Source organism: Cupressus sempervirens, chromosome 10 (genome assembly GCF_028749045.1).
Source record: "Cupressus sempervirens isolate cs-2001-9-10 chromosome 10, ASM2874904v1, whole genome shotgun sequence".
NCBI classification, from domain to species: Eukaryota; Viridiplantae; Streptophyta; class Pinopsida; order Cupressales; family Cupressaceae; genus Cupressus; species Cupressus sempervirens.
Window position 1 is genome coordinate 342,193,711 of NC_143127.1, and position 22,327 is coordinate 342,216,037.

The window sequence follows — 22,327 nt, forward strand, 5'->3', positions numbered from 1 at the left end:
AATGTTTCAAGATTATTATCAACATTTCATGTATCTTCTTGATGCATATTTGAAGTAAATTCATGGAATATATAGATTACATAAGGGTATCTATAAATGAGCTTGTTGTCAATCCTCTTAACTATATCCTTCTTAGTTAAGCTTAAACTCATAATAATCCTAAAAAAATTAATCATCTCCAAAACATTATCCATGATCCAAATTTTAGAAATTGTATAGATGATTTTTCTTCTAGATCTTTTGGTAACACTACTTCTCCTTCACCTTCTAAGGATGGGAATACTATTATTTTGAAAGATAATATTCCTTCTGCTGTACCCCTTATACCGTGCATGCTCATACAAGATGAATCATCTATTCCTTCTACATTATAAACTACTTATAATGTAAGCTATTCTATCACCACTCAATAATGCTACAAAACTTTAGGACTAGATATTAATGAACAAGGTATTACAAATTCTACTAATGCTTCTCAAAAATGTCATAAAGATGGTTTAAGTTTCGTTCCCCTAGCTAACCCTTCTCAACTTTATAAAGATCTTGTGATAGAAACATATTGATCTTATCAATCTCCAAGTAATTGCTAATTCCCTTGATGATTTCCCTCCACCCATAATCGATAATGCTCCTATATCCCTACTTCCTCAAGTTCATCATGTTGATTATTGTGTTCCTTCTTCATCTAAATGACACTATCAACACTTTCCCTCAAGCATAGATAAGAGCATGATTTGTTGTCAATAGATTTAAATCTTTAATTTAATTTTTTCTATCATATAACTTTGAGGCCTTGAAATAGGAGTGTTATATTATATTAATTTATTTTTGTATTTAATCTTATCATTTATCTATTCAATTTTCTTTCAAAAAAGGATTATTACATAAACAAAGAAAGCATAGACAATTGGGACCTAATGTAGGAGTATCTTGGGTGAAGGGAAATCTCAGATCACCCAAAACAATATTTTTTATTTGTCTTTCAATAAGGGTTATCTCAATGCAAAGTTACTATTTCTAGAGACCTACTGTTTTTATAATTTGGTTTTTTGAGCTCAAAGTGTTATGTTTTCATCCCTCAAGGCTATTGAAATAAAAATTTATAGAACAAACTATTTTGACACTTCCAAATTTTAATAAGGTATTTCAAGTACATTGTGATGCCACTGGTAATGCAATTAGATTTGTTTTGAGCCAAGAAGGTAGACTTATTGCTTACTTCAGAGAGAAGTTGAATGATGCGAAAAGAAAATATCTTTTTTTATGATTAGGAGTTTCATGCTATAGTTTAGGCATTGAAGAATTGGAGATATTATATTTTCCTAAGGAGCTTGTTTTATACATGATCATCAAGCTTTGCAATACTTGAACATCCAAGGAAACTTGAATTAATGACATTTGAAATGAGTTAGGCTTTTGAAGAGGTATACATTTTTTGAAAGATAGGAGTGAAAAGTCTAATAGGGTTATTGATGCTCTTAGTAGGAGATAGATTTGGCTAAAAGATATGTAGATTGAGGTTGTTGGGTTTAACAAACTCAAGATTTTGTATCTAAAGTTTCTTGATTTTGGTAAAGCTTGCACATCTTGTACAAAACATATTACTCTGATAGAACCACATGGTTGAATTTAATCATGTAGGATGATATGTTATTTAGAGGAATTCAATAACACATTCTAAGGAGTTCTATGAGGGAGAATCATAGTAAAGGGTAAAATGGATACTTTGGACACGATAAAACGATTTTTGTGGGTAAGGAAAAATTTTACTAGCTACAATTGCAACACGATGCTACGAAATTCATACAAAGTTGTAGAGTATGTTAGATGGAAAAAGGAGTCAAGCAGATTACATGGTTATAGAAGTCATTACCTTTATGTGAGAAGCAATGAGAGGATATCAATATGGACTTTTTTGTTGGACGTTTACTGAGGACTTAGTTTTCAAATATGGTACATTTCATTTTGTGGAAGACAAGGAGTGTCAAAGTTGAAGATTTAGTAGAACACTTAAATAAATTATGTGAGGAATTGAGGAATCATATTACTGAATTTATACAAATTATAAGGGTAAAGAAGATGAGAAAATGAAGCATTAGGAATTTTCGATAGGAGATGAAGTCATAGTTCGTTTGAGAAATTAGAAATTTCTAGTGGGAACATATAATAAGTTAAAGATGAAGAATTTTGGACCATGCAAGATACTAAAAAAGCATGCTTCAAGAAGTATCTATGAAGTAGAGTTGCCTAGTGAATGTGAATATTTCACAACTTTTTAATATTTCAGATCTGACAGAGTATTACGAAGGAGATATTGAAGATAAGGTCACAGAAGCACATTGGAGTATTCTAGCAATTACTCCAACTACAAAGGAGATTCAAGGAATCTTGATAGTCATATTGGTAGAAACATTAAGGAACATGAGTTATAAAGAATATTCGATCAAATGAAAAGGATGGCTTGTTTAAGATTCGTCATTGTTGACCAGGGGGTCAGTTAATTGTCTTGGTTTTTCTCTAAAAACATGTGATGTGATAAGGTCACATCTCAAATTACCCTGGGTGTCTAATGTAGGAGCATCTTGTGTGAAGAGAAATCATATATCAACCAAATAAAATTTCTAATTTGTCTTTCAATAAGGGTTATCTCAGTGTAGAGTTACTATTTATGGAGGGTTTCTATTTTTAGTAAGTTGGTCATTTGAGCTTAGAATGTTTTGATTTCATTACTTGGAGGTTTATTTTAGATGTATCATCTTTCCAATAAAAGTTTCATTGCAATATCAAGTCTATTTTTGAAGTTAATGAATTTTTTTTGTATTGGCAACAAGGTATAAAACCTTTGAATTTAGTTTTGAAGGCTTTAGAGACTTCAACAAGGGGTTAAATCTTGGACGATTAGAGCTTTTGGACCTTATGCATTGTATATTAGGTCATGGAATTTCCAAAAATGGGTCATAATAGTCAATCAGAGAAACTATCGATGAGTTATGGTCTTTGAAAGTCGCACCACCTGAAATGGGCAAAACTTAAATTTCTTCAAAATTATGAAATTTGTGTGGCCTTCTCTATTGTAATAAATACCAAAAAAAAGAAAAAAATTAGGTTTGCCTTAGGTTCTAGGGTTAAATTTCTAGAATGTTCTTGGGTAGTGGAAAATTGCCTAAATAAACAAGGCATGTAGGGTTGCCCATGGCAATTCTAGGATGTTGGTGTTGGCTTTGGCTTACAGAATATGTCAAGAAAAACTACCATGTGGCTTTGCATGTTTTATTTTTAAAATTTGTGAATCTATACTTTTGGAGATACTAAGAAGCCAACCTTTTGTTCTTGCAACTTTTTGTTATTTATCTATTTCGATTATGCATTTGTATTATTTAGGGGATTAACTTTTTTCAGGATTATTACAGAAGTATCTTAATACTATAATAGCATTAATAAATAGTGAGAAAATAATTGAAACATGAGAAAATAATTTTTGATAAAACAAGTAAATAAAGTCATTTTATAATTTTATCCAAACAAGTTATCACGTTTGGATGAATTTATTGTAGGTTTCTTTCCAAACAGTCGGATCATGACTAGATTTGATATTCGTAAAGAAGTGGACAAATATAATCAAACACAAGGATGTTGGAATCCCTAAATTATACATTCCTAGCCCTCACACCCAAAAATATACACCTTTAGACCAAAATAAGTGTGTAATACCTTGTAGGAGAACAATAGCCAATGAGATCATAGTGACTCATGAAGGCAATCATGCAGGTTATAAAACTAGAGAAGAAAACATGATAACTAAGCTACACTTTTGAAGTGTATTATTTGGTTGACAGTTTTTCTTTGTCCTCAACAAGTTGGGTTTTTGGAAGAATGTATAAAATGGATAAAGGATGAAATGTCCTAGTTATTTTTCTTATAAGTTGTAAGTATCTTATTTTCGCATTTGGAAAGGAAATTTTAGGAATTTTGGATATTTTGAGTACATTAATACAATAGTGGGGTTCGTTTCTCTCCTTAATAGCCAAACTCTTTCTTGACACATGGATTTTATCATAAAAACTTGCACCTTTAAGAAAATTGAACTAAAAATTTAGCTACTCTTATTTTGATGAATTATTAGTCAAGTAGTAGGATTTAGGATGATGCAAGCACAAGGGAAACTTTTGTTTGAACCTAATATGCATAAGCAATTCTCTCAGAGCTAGATCTATCACGAATGTGGATGAATCATTTGTATGCATACTTCTTGTCAAGAAGAATGAAGCAAGAATAGTTTTCTAAACATAGCCTAAGGGTTTTGTATTGGTTGTATGAAGGATTTGCAACAAATAAGAGAATAAATCCTTATGAAAGGGTGAATGAAACCCTAGATGCAAACTTAATGCACAATATAGTTAGCACGTGCTAGTTTTTACAATCATAATTACTAAGATAACTTAAGCTATTATTAGCATAACTTGATTACATGAAACAATCCACACATTTAGCTAAGTGAATGAAGTAATCTTAGAACCTTGTTAATTGAATAAATAGATGTTGTGGTTATTATTCCAATAGGAAATACATGCAAGTGAGGCAATCATAATGATAAATAATTAGTAAATATTTTTAAATAAATGTAAGATAAATAAATATGGACAAGGATTAAATCATGAACAAAAAATAAAACAAGAGTATGCCACTTATTGAGATGTTATTTTGAAAAACTATCACAGCAAAATAGAATAAGTAGATTACGAATATTAATTTTCTTGTTATAATTTTATTAAATATATATTATTTGACATGTCTACTGATTAAAACTATTGTAAGTTCATACTTAACTATTGGCACATTGAGTTTTATAATATAAATTTTTCATATTTTTTGATGCTTTTATAAATTCTCTTCTTATAATAATAAAAATATCACTTATATATTAAATGATAGTCTTTTACGCTTAAATTTGTGTAACTTTTGTATTTACCAATTAACTAAAAAAATCAATGTGTATATTTTTTTCTAAAATATATAATTAAATTTTTAATTATTAATTTAACATTTCTTGTTTTCTAAAGCATGAAGACAATCTTGAGGAAGTATTGTGAAATCTTTGCCGGAATTATAAATATTGAGGTAAATTTTCACTACATTTTTTTGGCATATTCATAAGAAGTCATTTACTTTAATTGTGAATGCTTATCATCTTTACAAAGTATCATTAAAGTTATTGAGAAAAATCATTCAACAAAATTCCTATTCAATAAAAATAGAACACACAATCAAATAGAAAAATATAGAATTCATGCATATATCTATTAATATTTTCTTTAAGTGTAAGTTTTATTTATTTATTTCTGCCCCTAAATAAACATGATCCTGTGATCATACTATCATACATTGTTGTTACTAGCTGCAATATAAGGATCAAAATGACTCTAATTATCCATGCTTCTAATTTGAAGCAAATATTATCCCACTAATCTTTGTTAGTAATATTTTCTTAAGTTATTGCATAAGAAGATCATACCATTTTAATTTTTTTCTTAGAATTGGGTTGGTTATATTGGGGCTATTGATGTGTTCTTAGTCATTTTTATGTCTAGTTTATATCTTTCTCTATATTATTGTCTTAAAATTTAGTGTCTCAACTCTTACATGGAGCTTTGCTTTTGTAATTATCTTCTATATTTGTTTTATTGAATGTTAACCTTGTTGAAAAAATGCAGCATCGAGAGGACATTGTTATCCTTTGATTGAACAAATTAATAATACCAAACTGATTGGTATCATATCTGTAAACAAAGTCTTTTAAAAGGGCACAAGACTAAAAAACTTGATGAGTGGATGAAATCTATTCAATCGTGCAAGTATAAGACAAATGAAAAAGTTGTCTTCATTATCATAGAATGCAAATCAAGACTTCTTGATCAATGCCAAACACATATATTGAAAAATATATATTTAAGATGAAATATTCCATAAATAATACAAAAGAAGATAATAAAAATCACACATATGTATGTATATTGGGTAAGTGAACAAAGATGAGGAACCAAAAAGTTTACACTTTATTTTTTCCTTCAAAAAATGCAATAAAGTGTGTGTGCAATATAGTGAATGCATACTATGGCTTGGATTGATCGAGCCTTAGGTTTCGCAATTTAAAACATGGCATGTGTTCCCTATAATGCATGCACCCTATCTAATGTTCCTAAATAAATATAAATAGGTGAAAAAAATTATAAATAGATAAGTAAAATCCAATAGGATCTACCATATCCTTTTTAGCTCTAAGACCATACATAAAATGTAACATTTAAATGTAAGCAATCCTTTCTTATACTTAAGTTACATATTAAGTATATGTTTTTAGGATGTTTGAGAGTAGTTTGAGATTCATAGGAGATAACATAAATATTTAGGATTCTAAATAGTTTTTAAGAAATTTTAGACTTATGCAAATTTTAGGAATTAACACATTGTCTTCAACACAATTCTCATTAGACTATTGATTGTAATCTTAAGCCCTTCACTTGTGGATGATAGTTTAAGGATTATTTCACATTATGTAATAATTTAGTTTGGTAATTGGCATGTATGTTTAATCGAGAGAGAGAGAGAGAGAGAGAGAGAGAGAGAGAGAGAGAGAGAGAGAGAGAGAGAGAGAGAGGCTCACTTGTCATTGGTAGGTGAGGAAGATGGCTTTCACTTAATTACCAAGGAAAGATTTTGAACACTCATTCATATGGGTTTAAATGGATAGAATTAGATTATTTCCCCCCACTTTAGTAGATTATTGTGAACACTACCTGATATCTCTCGTACTGACCCCTCCATCCTAATAATTAAGAACAATAGTGTCCTAGAGAGAGAGAGAGAGAGAGAGAGAGAGAGAGAGAGAGGTCACATTAATCATTGTTAAGGGACATATAACCCATTATGTCCCCTTTTTATAAATTGACCATTGTAGGACTCAAAAATTTGTTCTAGGTAGTCCTAATGTATCATAAGGGGTCATAACGATACCTAAGTGGCCCAAGGAAAGAACCCATTACAATCTCTTAAAATACATTAGGGTCCCAATAAGACACATTAGAAAATATTAGTACACCTTATAACACATTAAGGGATGTAGACACACTAATATGTTCTAATGGGTCCTAATATGTCCTAATGGGTTGTAATGGGGCCTAAGTGGTCCTAGGAACTCAAAAGACCCATTAAACCCCCTTTAGATCTATTAAGACCCATTAAAGTACATTGGGACACATGAGTTCCCCTTAAAACACGTTAATTTTTGTAGGACACACTTTAGGGTTCTAATGTGTCTTTATGAGTCCTCAAGAGTCCTAAGGAGTTGTAATTGGTCTTTTGTGGTCAAAAAACCTTTCAAATCTCATTTAAACACCTCAAGACATATTAGAACCCATTAGGACACATTAAAACCCAGTAATACCCCTTAGAACTCATTAAGGCCTCTTACATGTCCTAAAGAATACTAATTCATCATAAGGTGGCATAATGTTTCCTAAGTGGTCCTAGGACCCCTTAAGAATCTGTATGACCCCTTATACAACATTAGGACACCAAAAAATATTAACTCCCATCAATACCCCTTAAAACACATTAAGGTGCATAGGACACATTAAAGGGTTCTAGTGGTCCCTAATGATTTATAATGTATCTGTTGTCACAAAGGTTTGCACCCTTGTCCAAAGTTTTTACCTAAGGACAACTTTGTGAAACATGGAAACAACCTCCAAGTTGTGGGACTTGAACTATGAGGTTGAGTCTCCAGAGAAGGTCGGCTTCCTTTGCTATTAGGGTGCACATAACTACTCTTGGAGAGGAAAAGGGAGAAGGAATGCATGAAATCAAATCTACCTACTCTAACCTAAAGGGGTGATGCACCAAAATAGAGTGTTCAAACCAATCTCTGCCCATACATGCACTATTGAACCATCATGACACCAAAAGATATACACATTCATACTTGCTTTAATCTAACAATCACACGCAGATCAGAAAACTCAAATGATTGACACAAGAAAAGAGAGGATTCACTTATATACCATTCATAGGCCAAAAGAGATACAGTCATGCAAGATTACAGATCTCTACAATACACCAATGAGAGGCAAATAGTTCTTGAACTTTACATCAATGGCTGAAGGAGATGAGAATGTCATACAGTTTAGATACAAAGGGAATTTACAGTGAAATTATAGAGCAATATCAGAGAAGTTAGAGAAGAGTCAACAGTCAGAGAGAAGTCAGGGAAGCCTCTATAGCTCAGGCATAACTGAGATATTTTCTAACTGAAGTTACCCCACAACCACTGCCATTAAGTCTTGATAAGGATCTAGAGAAAATCTGATTTGGGTATAGATTCAGATACAATGAAACCTGATATTTGTTGAAACAAGGCCCTGATAGGAATGACGCCATTAAACCATTCTGACCAAGTAGATGGAGAAACTGGGGTGGTGGAGTGTTCTCCTTCGTTCACTGAGTCCAACATTCATTCAGGAGTGGTTGGCATTGATCACAGGGATTAGATCACGCAAGAAAATTTGATCTCCTTTGTTTCTGGCTCATGAATCAGCAAAAAAAGCAGTCAAAAGAATACTGCAACCAGAATGGGCCATGTGGACCAATTACTTTATTTCATTTTTCCACCTGCAAGGTATTTCCGAGTTTGACCACATTTAACTGACTAACCATGCCACCTCCAAAACCCTAACCATGATATCACATAACTGCAGACCTAACCACCAATGCTAACTGTAGCGCTATCTCCCCGGGCCTGCAAGGACACGTGTCACTGAATCGTTATCTCGCTATACATAAAAAGTGAGCACCTTTCCATAGCGAGATAGTAACCATCATAGATTCTCATTGATCATGTGGAAGACATTGATACATTACTTAAGAGAAATATGGTGGGTCCATTGTCACTATGTCACTATTTGTAACCCTCGTGCAACTCACCATAGCGAGATAGCGATGATTGTAGTTTCAAGATTGATCTGTGGATCAGAATTTTTTATATGTTTTATGAAGGGGGCGTGGGTCCAAGATATTTTTTTTGCTAAGCTGGCTTAATATGTTGGCACACATTAATGACATCATTTTTTCTTGACCTTGCCGTGTTTGTCATTTTCAAGTATGTCGCTACCTCGCTACTGGCAAAAATTACAAACTTCCCGGTAGCGATATAGCAAGCACCAATGAAGTCAAAACTTCCGGCCTACAAATGCTAGGTAGGATGCCGCCACCTTAGCATCACCCTACGGCTTATGAAATCAACCTGATCCCACAAGACAGGCGACAGCGAGGCGCTTGCCCGCATTGTCAAAAAGTCTGACAAAAGACAAAATGTAGGAATGCAGGCGCCAATCAAATTGCCAGCTCATCAGTAGATCTCCAACCCTGCAGCCCACACAAGGACATTTTCCTTTACACCATAACTTTCTAACTAGTCGCTACCTTGCTACCAGCAAAAATCACAAACTTCCTAGTAGCGATATAGCGAGCACCGGCAGTTTATCAAAAATTGGCGCCAGACTTCATCTTTAGTACTTCAACAAAATTTTGATGGTCGCTACGTTGCTATGGGAAACAACCTTGCAACTTTTCATAGTGAGTACGCAACATTCGTAGATCGTAACAAGATCTGACGGAGGGGAAAGTTGCAGGCCAGCAGAAACAAAATAGGAGAGAAAAGAAATACAATAAAGTTTTAATCGTTTTATTGTTTGTATTTCTCAGGCATTAAAATAATATCAAAGATGGGAAGTGGTTGTTGGGTGGGTTAGGTATTTGAACTCAAATTTTGGCGGGCGGCAAAAATAGGTAACATTTATGGCAACTCAGAGGGGACGCAAGCTAGCTATGCGTGTGACTAGTGACCTTATGCATCCATTGGGCTATAAAGTCGCAAAAGATTTAGATCAGTGCACTGTGAAACCCTAACCCTACCTCTGTGGGAACAAAATCCTGAAAACTTGCCCTCTGTCTCTGCAACTGGAACTAGAGACCAAAACCTTCTGCAACCTTCAAAACTTCAGAAAAAAAATTGGCTATCTCACAGGGAGAAACTTGTGCTCGTGCACTTCTTGGAAAGCAGGAAACCAATAGAAAGAAAACTAAGCTACCTATGTACATGAAACCTTAAACCCTGTCAGGAACATGGTTTGAGATAGATCCCATTGATTGGGATAGGCAAAACGTCACCATCAGGCCTACTTAATTGAAAAGCATTGGCCTACTTGCAACTGATAATCAGATAGGGACCACTCCATTGTGCATCAAATTTTGAGTGTCTACCTAGTTTTGCCCTGTCTGCATCCAATTTCAAAACTAAATCACCCTCTCTGAAGGTTTTGACCCTAGCCTTCTTGTCAAAGCTGCTTTTCACCTACTGTTGATGTGTTTCTAGGGTCTGCATGGCCTGACTTCTTTTCTCTTCCAGCTCCATCAGCTCTACCATTCTTACTGTCATGGCATCATCTTCAATTAGCTCCAGCTGATGAGCTAGTTCTAGGGATGGGAATTCTAATGAAATTGAAAGCCTTGCTTCTCTACCATATACCAACATAAATAGTGAATTTCCTATTGACCTCTTGGGTGTTATTCTGTCAGCCCACAGTGCAGTCCTCAACTTTTGATGCCAACACCTCTGGTTATCCTCTATAGTTCTTTTCATAATCCTAATCAGGTTTTTGTTGGACGACTCAGCCAAACCATTACCTTGAGGATAGTAGTTTGAGGATGTGTTTAAGTAGATATTATGGTCAACTGCCCACGCACAAATCTAAGCTCCTACAAAAGATTTTGCATTATCTGAAATAATGTTTGAAGGAGCACCAAACCTAGTCACAATTTCATCAAGGAACTCAACAACTGAAGATTCTGTGGCATCCTTCAATGCAACTGCTTCTGTCCATCTGGTGAAGTAATCTGTAGCAGCTAAAATCCATTTGTGACCAAAACTAGAAGAAGGATTGATAGGGCCTATGAAATCCAATCCCCATTGAGAAAAATGTTGGTCCACCTGAATGGGATGGAGAGGAAGAGCTGCAATCTTTTGCTTACCAGAGAAGAAGGCACATTTTTTAAACTTCCTCACATACCTATGACAATCATGGAACAGGGATGGCCAATAGTAACCAGCCCTCATAACCTTCATTGTAGTTGTCCTTGCTGAGAAGTGACCCCCATCAGGACCATCATGAAGCTCTCTGACCATTCTTTCAGCTTGATCTATGTCAATGCATCTTAATAGGGCTCCATTAAAATCTTTCCTGAAAAGGATACCATCAACTATAACATAAGGAATTGACTGTAATCTATAATGTCTCCTTTTAGTTCTATCTAACCCTTGAGGATATCCATTGCCTAATAAGAAATTCCTCATTTCATCCATCCAGTTCCTTGGGTCATCATTTCTTGTCTCTTGTTGCTTTGTTAGTATCATAGCGACTTCCTCATCTAATTCCTGACATGATATCATCTGTTTACACAACCCCTTCCCTCTTACCAGCTCGATGATTTGGATGTCAACATCATATTCCATTACTTTAGTAATCCAACCAGCTCTCTTCTCACTAATATCTTTGCTCAAAAGGAAATCTTTCACACTTGCACGAGGTACTAACAGATGAATTTTATTATGAGACAGGAGGTGTCTAAATTTCTTTAAAGCTCTAATGATTGCAAAGGCTTGCTTTTCTACATAGTTGTATTTGTCTTCATACTCTTTAAGCCCTTCACTAAAGAAGGCTATGGGATGCTCTTCATCTTTATCATTTGTTTGAGTCAAGACAGTAGAAACACTTGACTCACCACCTAGGGTATAAAGGATGAAATCATTTTCAAAATTTGGATTAATGAGAGTGGGGGCCCAGGCTATGGCTACCTTGATCACTTCAAAACTTTCATTCCCTTCCTTGGTCCATGCAAAGACCATACTTTTCTTGAGCATAGCTATAAGGGGTTTTACCATGGTAGCAAGATTAGGGATAAATATTCTCACTAAAAATTTCCTACCAAGGAAACTTTGCAGCCCTTTCTTATGTTTAGGAAGAGGGAGAGCAAGTATTGCTTTTGTTCTTTCTGGATCAATGGTTAAACCATCCTCAGATACAATGTGTCCTAGTAATTTTCCTTGATTGGTAGCAAAGATACACTTGCCTGGGTTAAGGGATACCCCAAACTCTCTACACCTTGAGAACACCTGTCTTAAATGATCAAAATCATTTTCTACATTCTTTGAATACACTATGATATCATCAAGGTAAACTAATACAAACTTTCCAATCAAATTTTTGAAGGCCATCTCCATTGCCTTCTGAAATGTAGCACCTGCATTGGTTAGCCCAAATGGCATCTTACAATAAGCATAGGTACCCCATTTGGTGGTAAATGCAGTCTTGTATCTATCAGACTCTTTGACCAGCACTTGATTGTAGCCAAAAAATCCATCAAGAAATGAAAACCTCTTTGAACCACCGACATTGGACAAAATATGCTCCATGGAAGGGAGAGGATGGTGATCTTTAAAGGAAGCTTGGTTAAGGTCCCTAAAGTCCACACAATCTAATTTCTCCATTCCTCTTCCTAACAGGGACAAGGTTTGCTACTCATGACGAGTGCTTGATGGGGAAAATTATATTGGCCTCAATCAATTTGGATAGCTCCTTTCTCATTAAGGGTTCAATTTTTGGATTCACTGGCCTCTATTTTTGTCTTACTAGTTTGACATTATCAATTAAATCTATGGTATGCTAAAACAACCTTAGGTCAAAACCCTTTAAATCATCATACGTCCAGGAAAATACATCATTAAATTCTCGACATAGATGAATTAAACTTTCTTGCTCAATCTTAGAACATACATTCCCCATGTTTAAGGATTTTCCATCAGCAACCGTGACTGGGATGTGGTCATCTTTGTTAGCACCTAGGTTCATGACTCTGCCTCTTGCTTGGTCATCAGGATTAAAAACACTCTCTAAGGTAATGAGACCCTTAGGCAATTTGTTGGAACTGAGATTGATGATTTGATCACCATATCGATCATGTAGTCTCGATTGGTTTCTATTTGAAAACTCTGCGTCATTCTACAAGAAACTTACAATTTGTTCATTAGATTCAAACACTTGCCAATGGATGTTGTTGTTAGGGATGGTAGGCCTTACTACCATTTTAATTTGTTGCTTCTTCTTCTCCTCAAGATTCCCTGCCACATCATGAGATGTACCTATTGCTGCAAGTCTATCAGCATGTCTATTTTCTTTTCTAGGGATACTTTGAATATTAAATGCATTGAAACCCTCAAGCAAATCCCATACCCTATGTTTATAAGACTTGAGCAAATCGTTCTTGGTGATATTTTGATTTCTCACTTGATTAACCACCAACTCACTATCTCCATATACGTTTAGGCTTGAATTCCTCTTTATGAGCAAGTAGGAGACCCTGAATCAAGGATTCATACTCGGCCACATTATTAGTGAAAATGAACTGGAGCCTAAAGGAGAAGTAGTACCTTACTTGTGTAGGAGAAATCAACATCACACCAGCCCCTAATCCATTCTTATTCCTTGAGCCATAAAAGTACATGCTCCATATCCCACTCACATCTTCTTTAGTCTTGACAAGATTGGGAACTAGACCATCCTTCTCTAATATACAATATGTACTAAGGCCTGTCTCAAGGGTTTTTGACATAGGATCAAATTGATATGCATTAGCGTATTCATCTAAGAGAAAATTAGGTATCTTTGCTAGGGAAGTAGTAGGCTCATTCATTATGTCATTCTCATCCATTTCTAGGATAGTGCAATTCATGTTGATGAGATTAGGGGTGTAGGGTTCAATATGATGGAGGGCTAGAGGCTCTGCTCTGATTGAAGCTTTGGCCCCATATCTTGTTCTTAAAGACATATATGACCAATCAAAAGATATGTAACCACCTATTTGGGCAGTGAAGTCTCTTGACAGGCAGCTGGCAAAATGTGGCTTGACTTCAGTAACGGATATATCTTGAGTTACAGTACAACCAGGGGATGCATGTAGGGCCATCTCTACATTCCTAAGGATCCCTACGGTGTTGACAGTACTACCATCCAACTGTAATACATCCTTAACAATGGGCTCATATTTCATTTCCAAAGCATCAGCAACACACCTAGGCATCACTAAACTACTAGCCCCTGAATCAATCATGCAATTGTGGACTAATTTACCCCCTATAATTAGAGAAACATAAAATGGAGGGGGTCTATCCTTGTTACTTGTTTCTTCTTCCCTTGATGGCTATACTAGGCTTGTGGCACTTTCCATGCTGGGTGGCTGATCCTTTGGTTCAATACTTTCCAATTCTTGCTTGAGCAACCTCTTTTGCATGGGTATAGTAGCAACAGCATCCCACATGGAAATATTCACATTTGTCTTCTTCATTTGTTCTACCACACTGAATTGGTTTTAATGTGTCTTAATGGTACCTAATTTTTCCTAAGGAGTTTTAATGAGACATGTCATATTAGGTTCCTTTAGGACACATTACGATAGATTTGAATCCATTATGACACCGTAGAGTAACTAATATGTCCTAAAGTGTTAATAATGAGACCTAAGTGGTCCTAGGATCCAATATGATACCTTGAAATATATTAGGATTAGTTAGGACACATTAGAAACCATTAATACCTATTTGGATACATTTGTTAGTGTAAATAATTATTATTTACACTTTACTTAAGTTTACTTAGGATAAATGCATTATTTTATTATTTATTAGGTTAGACACATAGGAGTTTGCGTACTCATATGAGTGGTCATGTTGACAACACAGGAGTAAGCAACTCTAATTTAGCACATGGTGTCTACAACACTGGAGTTTGCATAATTAATTGAGGTGTCATGTAGACAACATAGTTGTTCGCACTCTTAATTAAGCACATGTTGTCTACAACATAATTTTACATGACACACTTATGTAGGCGTATCCTCTCATCATCGCACTAACTCTTGTGCTCAATGGAGGATAATCCACTCTTGGTGGACATGTGCTTAGTTGTGAGGCTTATTATATTCCTAACTCCTAGTCATTCTAGAGGCCTTTATATACAAGCACTCCTAGTGTACTTGTACATCAATTGAATTTCATATTGTTATTTTGATCATACTCTACTTGTTTATTTTGTGCTAGTCATTGAGCTTCTTTGTCTTGGGTGATTTTTCCCTAAGGCAAATTCTTACATGGTATTAGAGTCATAGGAGCATCATTTCATTACCATTGGAGACCATTCTTGCTGCACCTCTCGGAGGGCCACCTATTCAGATCCAGCGAATCTGCAGTTATTGGGAGCATCTAGAGCCAAAGAAGACCTCACCATTGCATCTGGAGCGCCAATTCGGTGAATTTTGACTATAAATTTGCCTATGTTGGGCGATAATCAAAATTGAGTCAATTTTTTTTTTTGCAAACCGGCACCCAAAGGCCCGATTTGTAGAATTTGGTATGATCTATTAGATCTACGAATTTATTATTTCAGATCTATCATTTTATTTTTTCTGCATTAATTGTATTTTTTGGATTCTATTTTTGAAAGAAAAAAAAATTGGCCTTTCAGCCCTATAGAGAATTTTTTTTGCAGGAACCGAGTGGTCAAATCCTAGTCCCCGCTAAGGAATATTCACTGAAATTCGGCATATTCCTTTCCATTCTAAATCAAAGAACAATTCTAGCTAAATATTCCATTACATATTGACCGCATATTCTTTCTACACATTCTAGCGACCACATTGCAAACTGACAGTTAAACCTAGCGGCCTCTTAGCCACTTTACACTTCATGGCCCTTTCTTTTTAAAAGTCTCGACAGTTGAAGTTTGGGTGAATGTGAGACTAAAGTCCCACACCCACCCTGCCATTTTTCCAAAATCCGACAACGAACAGTACCTCTAGCTTCCGTTGGCCTCGACTTCCGGCACTTTTATTTGACCTTCCACTGATGCATTGATCTCTAGCCCCAGCTGACAATCGTTGGCTTCTCAACTCGCCGCTGAAGACCCTCTAGCAAATACTGTCAGAGCCCCCATCGGTGACAACCCCATCCACCCACTGACTCTTCTTTCTGACATCGTAAACGCCCACCGTCTATTCTTTCACCTGCAAGCGCCACTTCTCCAAACTCTGGCATCCTCCGGTGACTCCATGTGGACGAGCAGCGCCATGTAACAGGCCTAGTCCACCACATCTGTGGAGCCAAGTCAACTGCCAGCTCAATGCATACAATCACCTCCATGTAAATCAAGTTCTTTTTTTTTTTTTAAGTGAATAATTTTTTGTCTACTTCCCAGATCTACAATTAGATTATAGGCTTGTGTGGACAAAAATACCACTTTAAAAAATAGGTCGTTTTACGCATTGTAATGCTTTGATAAAACTTTAGAATTGTTGTCCAAGAGGAGGTTGTAAATAGCAAATCAGAAGATCACTAAGGCCAAAATTGGCAAGTGGCTATTTTAATCGCACTAAGTATAAAGTGCCAAAATATTTCTTTTTTTTTTTTGGGGGGGGGGGGGGGGGGGGCGTTTCTTGATTGAGTGAATAGGGGGTGTTCTCGGTGTTGTGTTCCTCTTTTCCTACTGTTATCTTTCATTTTTTGCATCATGAGAAATCTTAAGATTCCAAAATTAACATCACATAACTATGCCACATGCTCTATTAAATCATGGTGTGAATTGACGCATGATGAAGTTTCTCAATATGTAGATCGTTCCTTTCCTAAACCAATAGGTGATCAAGAATCTAAAAGTAATATCAATGCTTGGAATCAGGCAGATAGGAAAGCCCTAAGTGCTCTTAGGTTAGGGGTTGAAGACAAGATCCTCTATCAGATCATGAAGTATGATACATCCAAGGAAACTTGGGATGCTCTTAAAAACCTATATGGTAAAGTGACTGAAGAGGATGTCTACAAAATTGAAGAGGAGCTTGTCACCCTAAATCCTAAGAGCTTTGATTCAATACAAGATTTTATCATTAAGGTGAATGAATTGAGAACAAAACTAGATGATTGTGGTAGTCCTATTAAAGATGATAGGTTGATTTATCTCATTCATAATAAGCTTCCATCTAAGTACTCCACATTTATCTCTTCTTTCAACACCACAAAGACTACCTTAGGGGCTTCCTATAAGAAAATAACTTTTGATGATTATGCTCAGTTGTTAGAGGATGAACAAACTAAGTTGACAATAGTGGGGATTCTCAAGTCTTCAAAGTCTAAGGCATTGGTGGCTAATAATGAGGGTTCTCAAAATTCAGCTGGTCAAAGTTCAAACAAAGGAAAGGGCAAAAAGAAGAAGTGGAAAAATAACAAACAAGAGGACACAGAAAAGTCAACACCACAATCAAATCAACAACAAGGCAAGTCCTCTCCAAATACCAACAAAAAGGGGGACACTAATTAGGAGAAGAAAAAGTGTGCCTATTGTAAGAAGATGGGTCATGATGAACATCAATGTTATCACAAATAGATTGATGAGTTGAAGAACATCATGAAGAAACACAATGTTCCATTGCCTAATGCTTATAAAGAGAAAGGATCTTCATCTTCAGATTCTAAGGGCAAAGGGCATGCTTTACTCACAAACATTGTTAGTCAAAGAGAATGGATCATTGATTTAGGTGCCACACATCATACGGGTGTGTCAAAGAGAGATTTTTCTTCCATGACACATTCAGAGGTACCACACATCTTTGTAGGAGATGATACTAAAGTGGAAGTTGAAGGTAAAGGTGAAGTTGAGATGGACAATGGAGCCATTCAAGGATGTTCTATATGTTCCTAATCTTACCTCCAACCTTTTTTTAGTCTACCAAATGACTCACTATGGAGGTAGAAATAAGGTTTAATTTCTTCTAGATTCAGTGGTAGTGAAAAGCATCAAGGATGACTCTATGATTGTAATAGGCGAAGCCAACCATGATTCAAGGCTTTACACTTTCTCTTCCTTTGTGCCTAAATCAAATGCACAAGCCTTGTTATTACATTCCAATACAAAAATAAAATTGTGGCATGAAAGATTTGGACATCTAAACTACAAATATCTTTAGCAGCTTAGCAGCAAGAAAATGGTTCAAGGTCTACCTTATGTCCAATTTTTTGAAGGTGTTTGTTCAAGTTGCTCACTTGGGAAACATCCTGAAAAAATGTATGACAAGGGGAAGTCCTTGAGAGCACAGTGTGTTCTTGAATTGGTCAATAGTGATGTAGCAGGCCCATTTTCAGTGCCATCATTTGAAAAGTCTCACTATGCACTCACCTTCATAGATGACTACTCTCGCTTTACTTGGGTTTTCTTCATGGCTCATAAGAGCGAAGTGTTTGAAAATTTTCTCAGCTTCAAGGCTGAAGTGGAAAAGCAGTGAAAAAAAGCCATCGAAGTTCTTCAAACAGATAATGGGGGGAGTATGTGAACTCAAGACTAGTAGATTTTTGTACTCAAGAGGGAATTGACTTTCAACATTCAGTACCATACATGCCACAGCAAAATAGTGTTGCTGAAAGGAAAAACCGAACCCTCAAAGAGATGACCACTTACATGCTACTAAACATGTCTCTTGATTAAGTCTTTTGGGCTACAGCAATGAATTGTGCTAACTATATTCAGAATAGGAGTCCTCACAAAGCTTTGGATGGTATAACTCCTTTTGAAGCTTGGACTACCAAGAAACCTTCGGTTAAGTACTTCAAAGTCTTTGGTTGTTCGGCATGGGCACAAATACCTCCACAGAAATGCAAAGCATTGGAAGCTCAAAGAAAACCTTACATCTTTGTTGGATATGCAAACTCGCATAAACCTACAAGTTAATGGATCCAGAGACCATGACATATTCTATGAGAGGAGTGTACACTTTGAAGAAATTTTTCCAAGCTTTACTTCTTCAACTCCTCCTTCTTCCTCCTTCATTGAAGAGAGTGAAGTGATAACAATGACTTGGAAGATGTACATCCCTGACCAAAATAGAGGCATCAGTCAATTGAGGTTGAGGATATACCTTCTACATCTTCTTCCACTAGGCGTAGATAGGATAAGCAGACATTGGATGCAGCAAGACCATTGCCAAGGAATCCTTCACATACCAAGAGGACAAGATCACAACACAACTCACTCCCTCATGCTTATATTGCAGTTGCTTTTGATCCACAATCATTAAAAGAAGCATCAGGTATTCTAGAATGGGATAGAGCAATGTAGGAAGAATATAATTCTCTTATGAGAAATGATACATGGGACTTAGTCTCTATTCCTAAGGGAAGAAAATTGTTTCGATGTAAGTGGATCTATCAGACCAAGTTTGCAATAGATGGAAGTGTTGATAAACATAAGGCTTGACTTGTTGCGAAAGGTTTCTCTCAGGTACCTGGCATTGATTACACTGAGACCTTTGCACTAGTAACAAAGATGAATTCCATTCGTTTGACACTAGCTATAGCCACAACTCAGAGATGGTTTGTTCATCAGATGGATGTGAAAAGCACATTCTTGAATGGTTATCTTTATGAGGAGATTTATATGGAGCAGCCAAAGGGGTTCATCCAGGATTCTTCCTTGGTTTGCAAATTGAAGAAGTCTATCTATGGACTTAAACAAGCTCCAAAAGCTTGGTATGCCAAGATGGATTCTTTCCTTCTCTCAACAAGGTTCACTAGATGTCATTTCAATCCAATTGTCTGCATTCTTCAGAGGGCTCTGATATCATGTAAGAATTTTCCTTAGGGAAAAATCACCCAAGACCAAGAAGCTCCTCAACAACTAGCACAAAATAGACAAATAGAGTATGATCATAATAACAATATGAAATTCAACTAATGTGCAAGTACACTAGGAGTGCCTATATATAAAAGCCTCTAAAATGACTAGGAGTTAGCAATATGATAAGCCCCACAGCTAAGCACATGTCCACCAAGAGTGGATTATACTCCATTGAGCACAGGAGTCGGTGCGATGATGAGAGGATAAGCCTACATAGGTGTGTCACGTAAAATTATGTTGTAGACACCATGTGTAAAAAAATTTCTTAACGAGCTTGACACCAAGAGTTATAGAAAGGTGATGAATGATAAGGTCAGTGTCAAGACTAGTCATGTCTACATAGGTCCAAGCAAAGTTGATCTTCTTTTCACAAAAGAACTGAGTGAACTATTCTTTATCTTCACTTGATAAAGATTGAGCTAAGTGTAAAATTTTTTGATACTCAAGTATGTATCAAGATTAATAGGATGTATAGTCTCAATCAATACTAATGATATATGTTGAAAATAGCTGGGAAAACTACTAAGTACCTCATCCTTAGGTACCTCAAAGAGGTTTTGACTTTTGGATACATCTGTATTTTTACTATTTTTAGGCTCTAACACCACCACAAAGTGGTTTTTTGCATTAGAGCACCTCTTTTTCATTTTTATTTTTATTTTTTGACTAATGTACTTGATATTTGTTTTTTTCATGTCGATAGTTGGTTCATTGGTGGAATAAACTACAAGCTTAATGGAACTAAGGTAGCGAGAAATCTATTAGTCATTTTGAAAGGATAGTATCTCAAGTGGTTGACTTTGTATAAACCAATCAATGAGATTGGGATGCATGAGCAATAGCAAGGTGAAGGATAAAAGGATGTTAAAGAAAAGGGAATCATCTCCAATAACTAGAGAGTTATAATCTATAAGGAATTCTTCAAAAGTACCTACATGTAATGTATTCAAGGCCTTCCTAGCAATATGTTATATGCAAGAGAGATATCAAGAACTTGGAACACCACATCCTTCTCAATAGGACCAACTCGAATGGGTAGCACATTAGACCTTTGGAAGAGTGCTCAACTTTATCATAGGCCTTGATAGTAATCTTCCACCTAGGGTCAATAGAAAACTCAGAGAGACCTAATTGTTGAACAACATTGAAGGAAATGATATTCATCCCCTTACCATTGTCTATCAACACATGTCTGACTTGGGTACGATAGATTTGAACCTCAATATGGAGTGCAAGGTTATTTGGATGGCTAAGCGCTTTGTTATCCTCTTCATAAAATGTTAGGTAATGTAGAGTAGAGATGTGGTTTACCATAGCTTGAAACTTATCTACATTAATGTCAATAGGGACACTAGCTGTACGTAGTACTTTCTCTAAGATCTCCTTCTGCAAAGGAGATATTTCTATCAGCTCAAAGATGGAAATTTGTGTAGGGGTATGTTGTAATCGATCCACAAGGTCATAAGTGGACTTGGTGGTGGTAGATTTTTGCTTGAACAAGGAAGACCCCACTTGTTTAGCATGAGTTGGGTTGGAAGTAATGGCAACTTTAAGGACAACCTTGGTTTGGCTCTTAGTAACGACATTTAATCTTTCACCATGAGAAGAGGAGGTGAGAGTAGTGACTCTTAAGACAACCTTAGGCCTTTCATCATCCACTTCATAGTTGGGCTCTTGATCATACTTGGGTCTCATCATGAAAATACTCTCATCAACGAGTTCAAGCATGTGAATAACATTATCAACAGTTGTGTAGGTATAATTTATCTTGGCATCGTGGTTTTTCTTTTTCTCATTTGATGTCTCCCCTTGTTCATAGTTTGGGAGAGGCTCTTTTAAAACCTTATGATCAAAAATTTTAACTATCCCATCCACACAAACCTTTCCTTCCTCAATTAGGTCTTGTATATGTCTTTAAGCTTGAGACAGTAATCAATATTGTGACCTTTATTCCTATGATAGTTATAGTAGTAATCTTCTCTCCAACAAGGAGGTATAACAATAGGATCATAAGGTCTTGAAATGTCTGGCAGTGTAATGATCTTATTAGCAAGCAATGTTTTTAGGATTACCTTATAGGAATCTACCAAGGGAGTCTTATAGTGCTTATGCTTAGATGGTTGTGTAAACTTAGGCTTGTCGGAATCATTGGTCTTTTTAGCCTCTTGTTGTTTAGTAGCTAGATTGGCATTAGCAAAGTTGAAGATGGGCTCTTTGGTTTTAGGGGCATCAACTACCCCATCATTAACATCATACTTGTTTTTATTCCAAGGTTTTCCTTTGTTTTTACCATTCTCATTGCCATCAGTTTTATCCTTGTTCAAGACTATCTCCCCCTTCTTAAAAACAACATCCTCTATATGACACACACTCTCAATCATGTCATTAAAAGTGAGAAACACTTGTTTTCTAAGAACATAATGCAAGAGTGTTAAAAAAGATGTCGATCTTCTCATTTTTAAGAATTTTTTGTGGGTATCTAGCATGCAATTTTCTTCATCTTTGCA

General features: G+C 35.8%; 1 protein-coding gene across 7 annotated transcripts in view; it reads left to right on the forward strand.

Annotated features, from left to right (window-relative positions):
- The window catches only part of LOC149533987 (truncated transcription factor CAULIFLOWER D-like), a 148,672-nt gene that overhangs the window by 34,112 nt on the left and 92,233 nt on the right, over window positions 1-22,327 (forward strand). For all 7 annotated transcript variants that reach the window (XM_089805181.1, XM_089805184.1, XM_089805178.1 and 4 more), the window contains exon 3: window positions 5,061-5,118. In XM_089805181.1, the coding sequence (XP_089661307.1) occupies window positions 5,061-5,118 (58 nt within the window). The remainder of the gene's footprint in view (window positions 1-5,060; window positions 5,119-22,327) is intronic.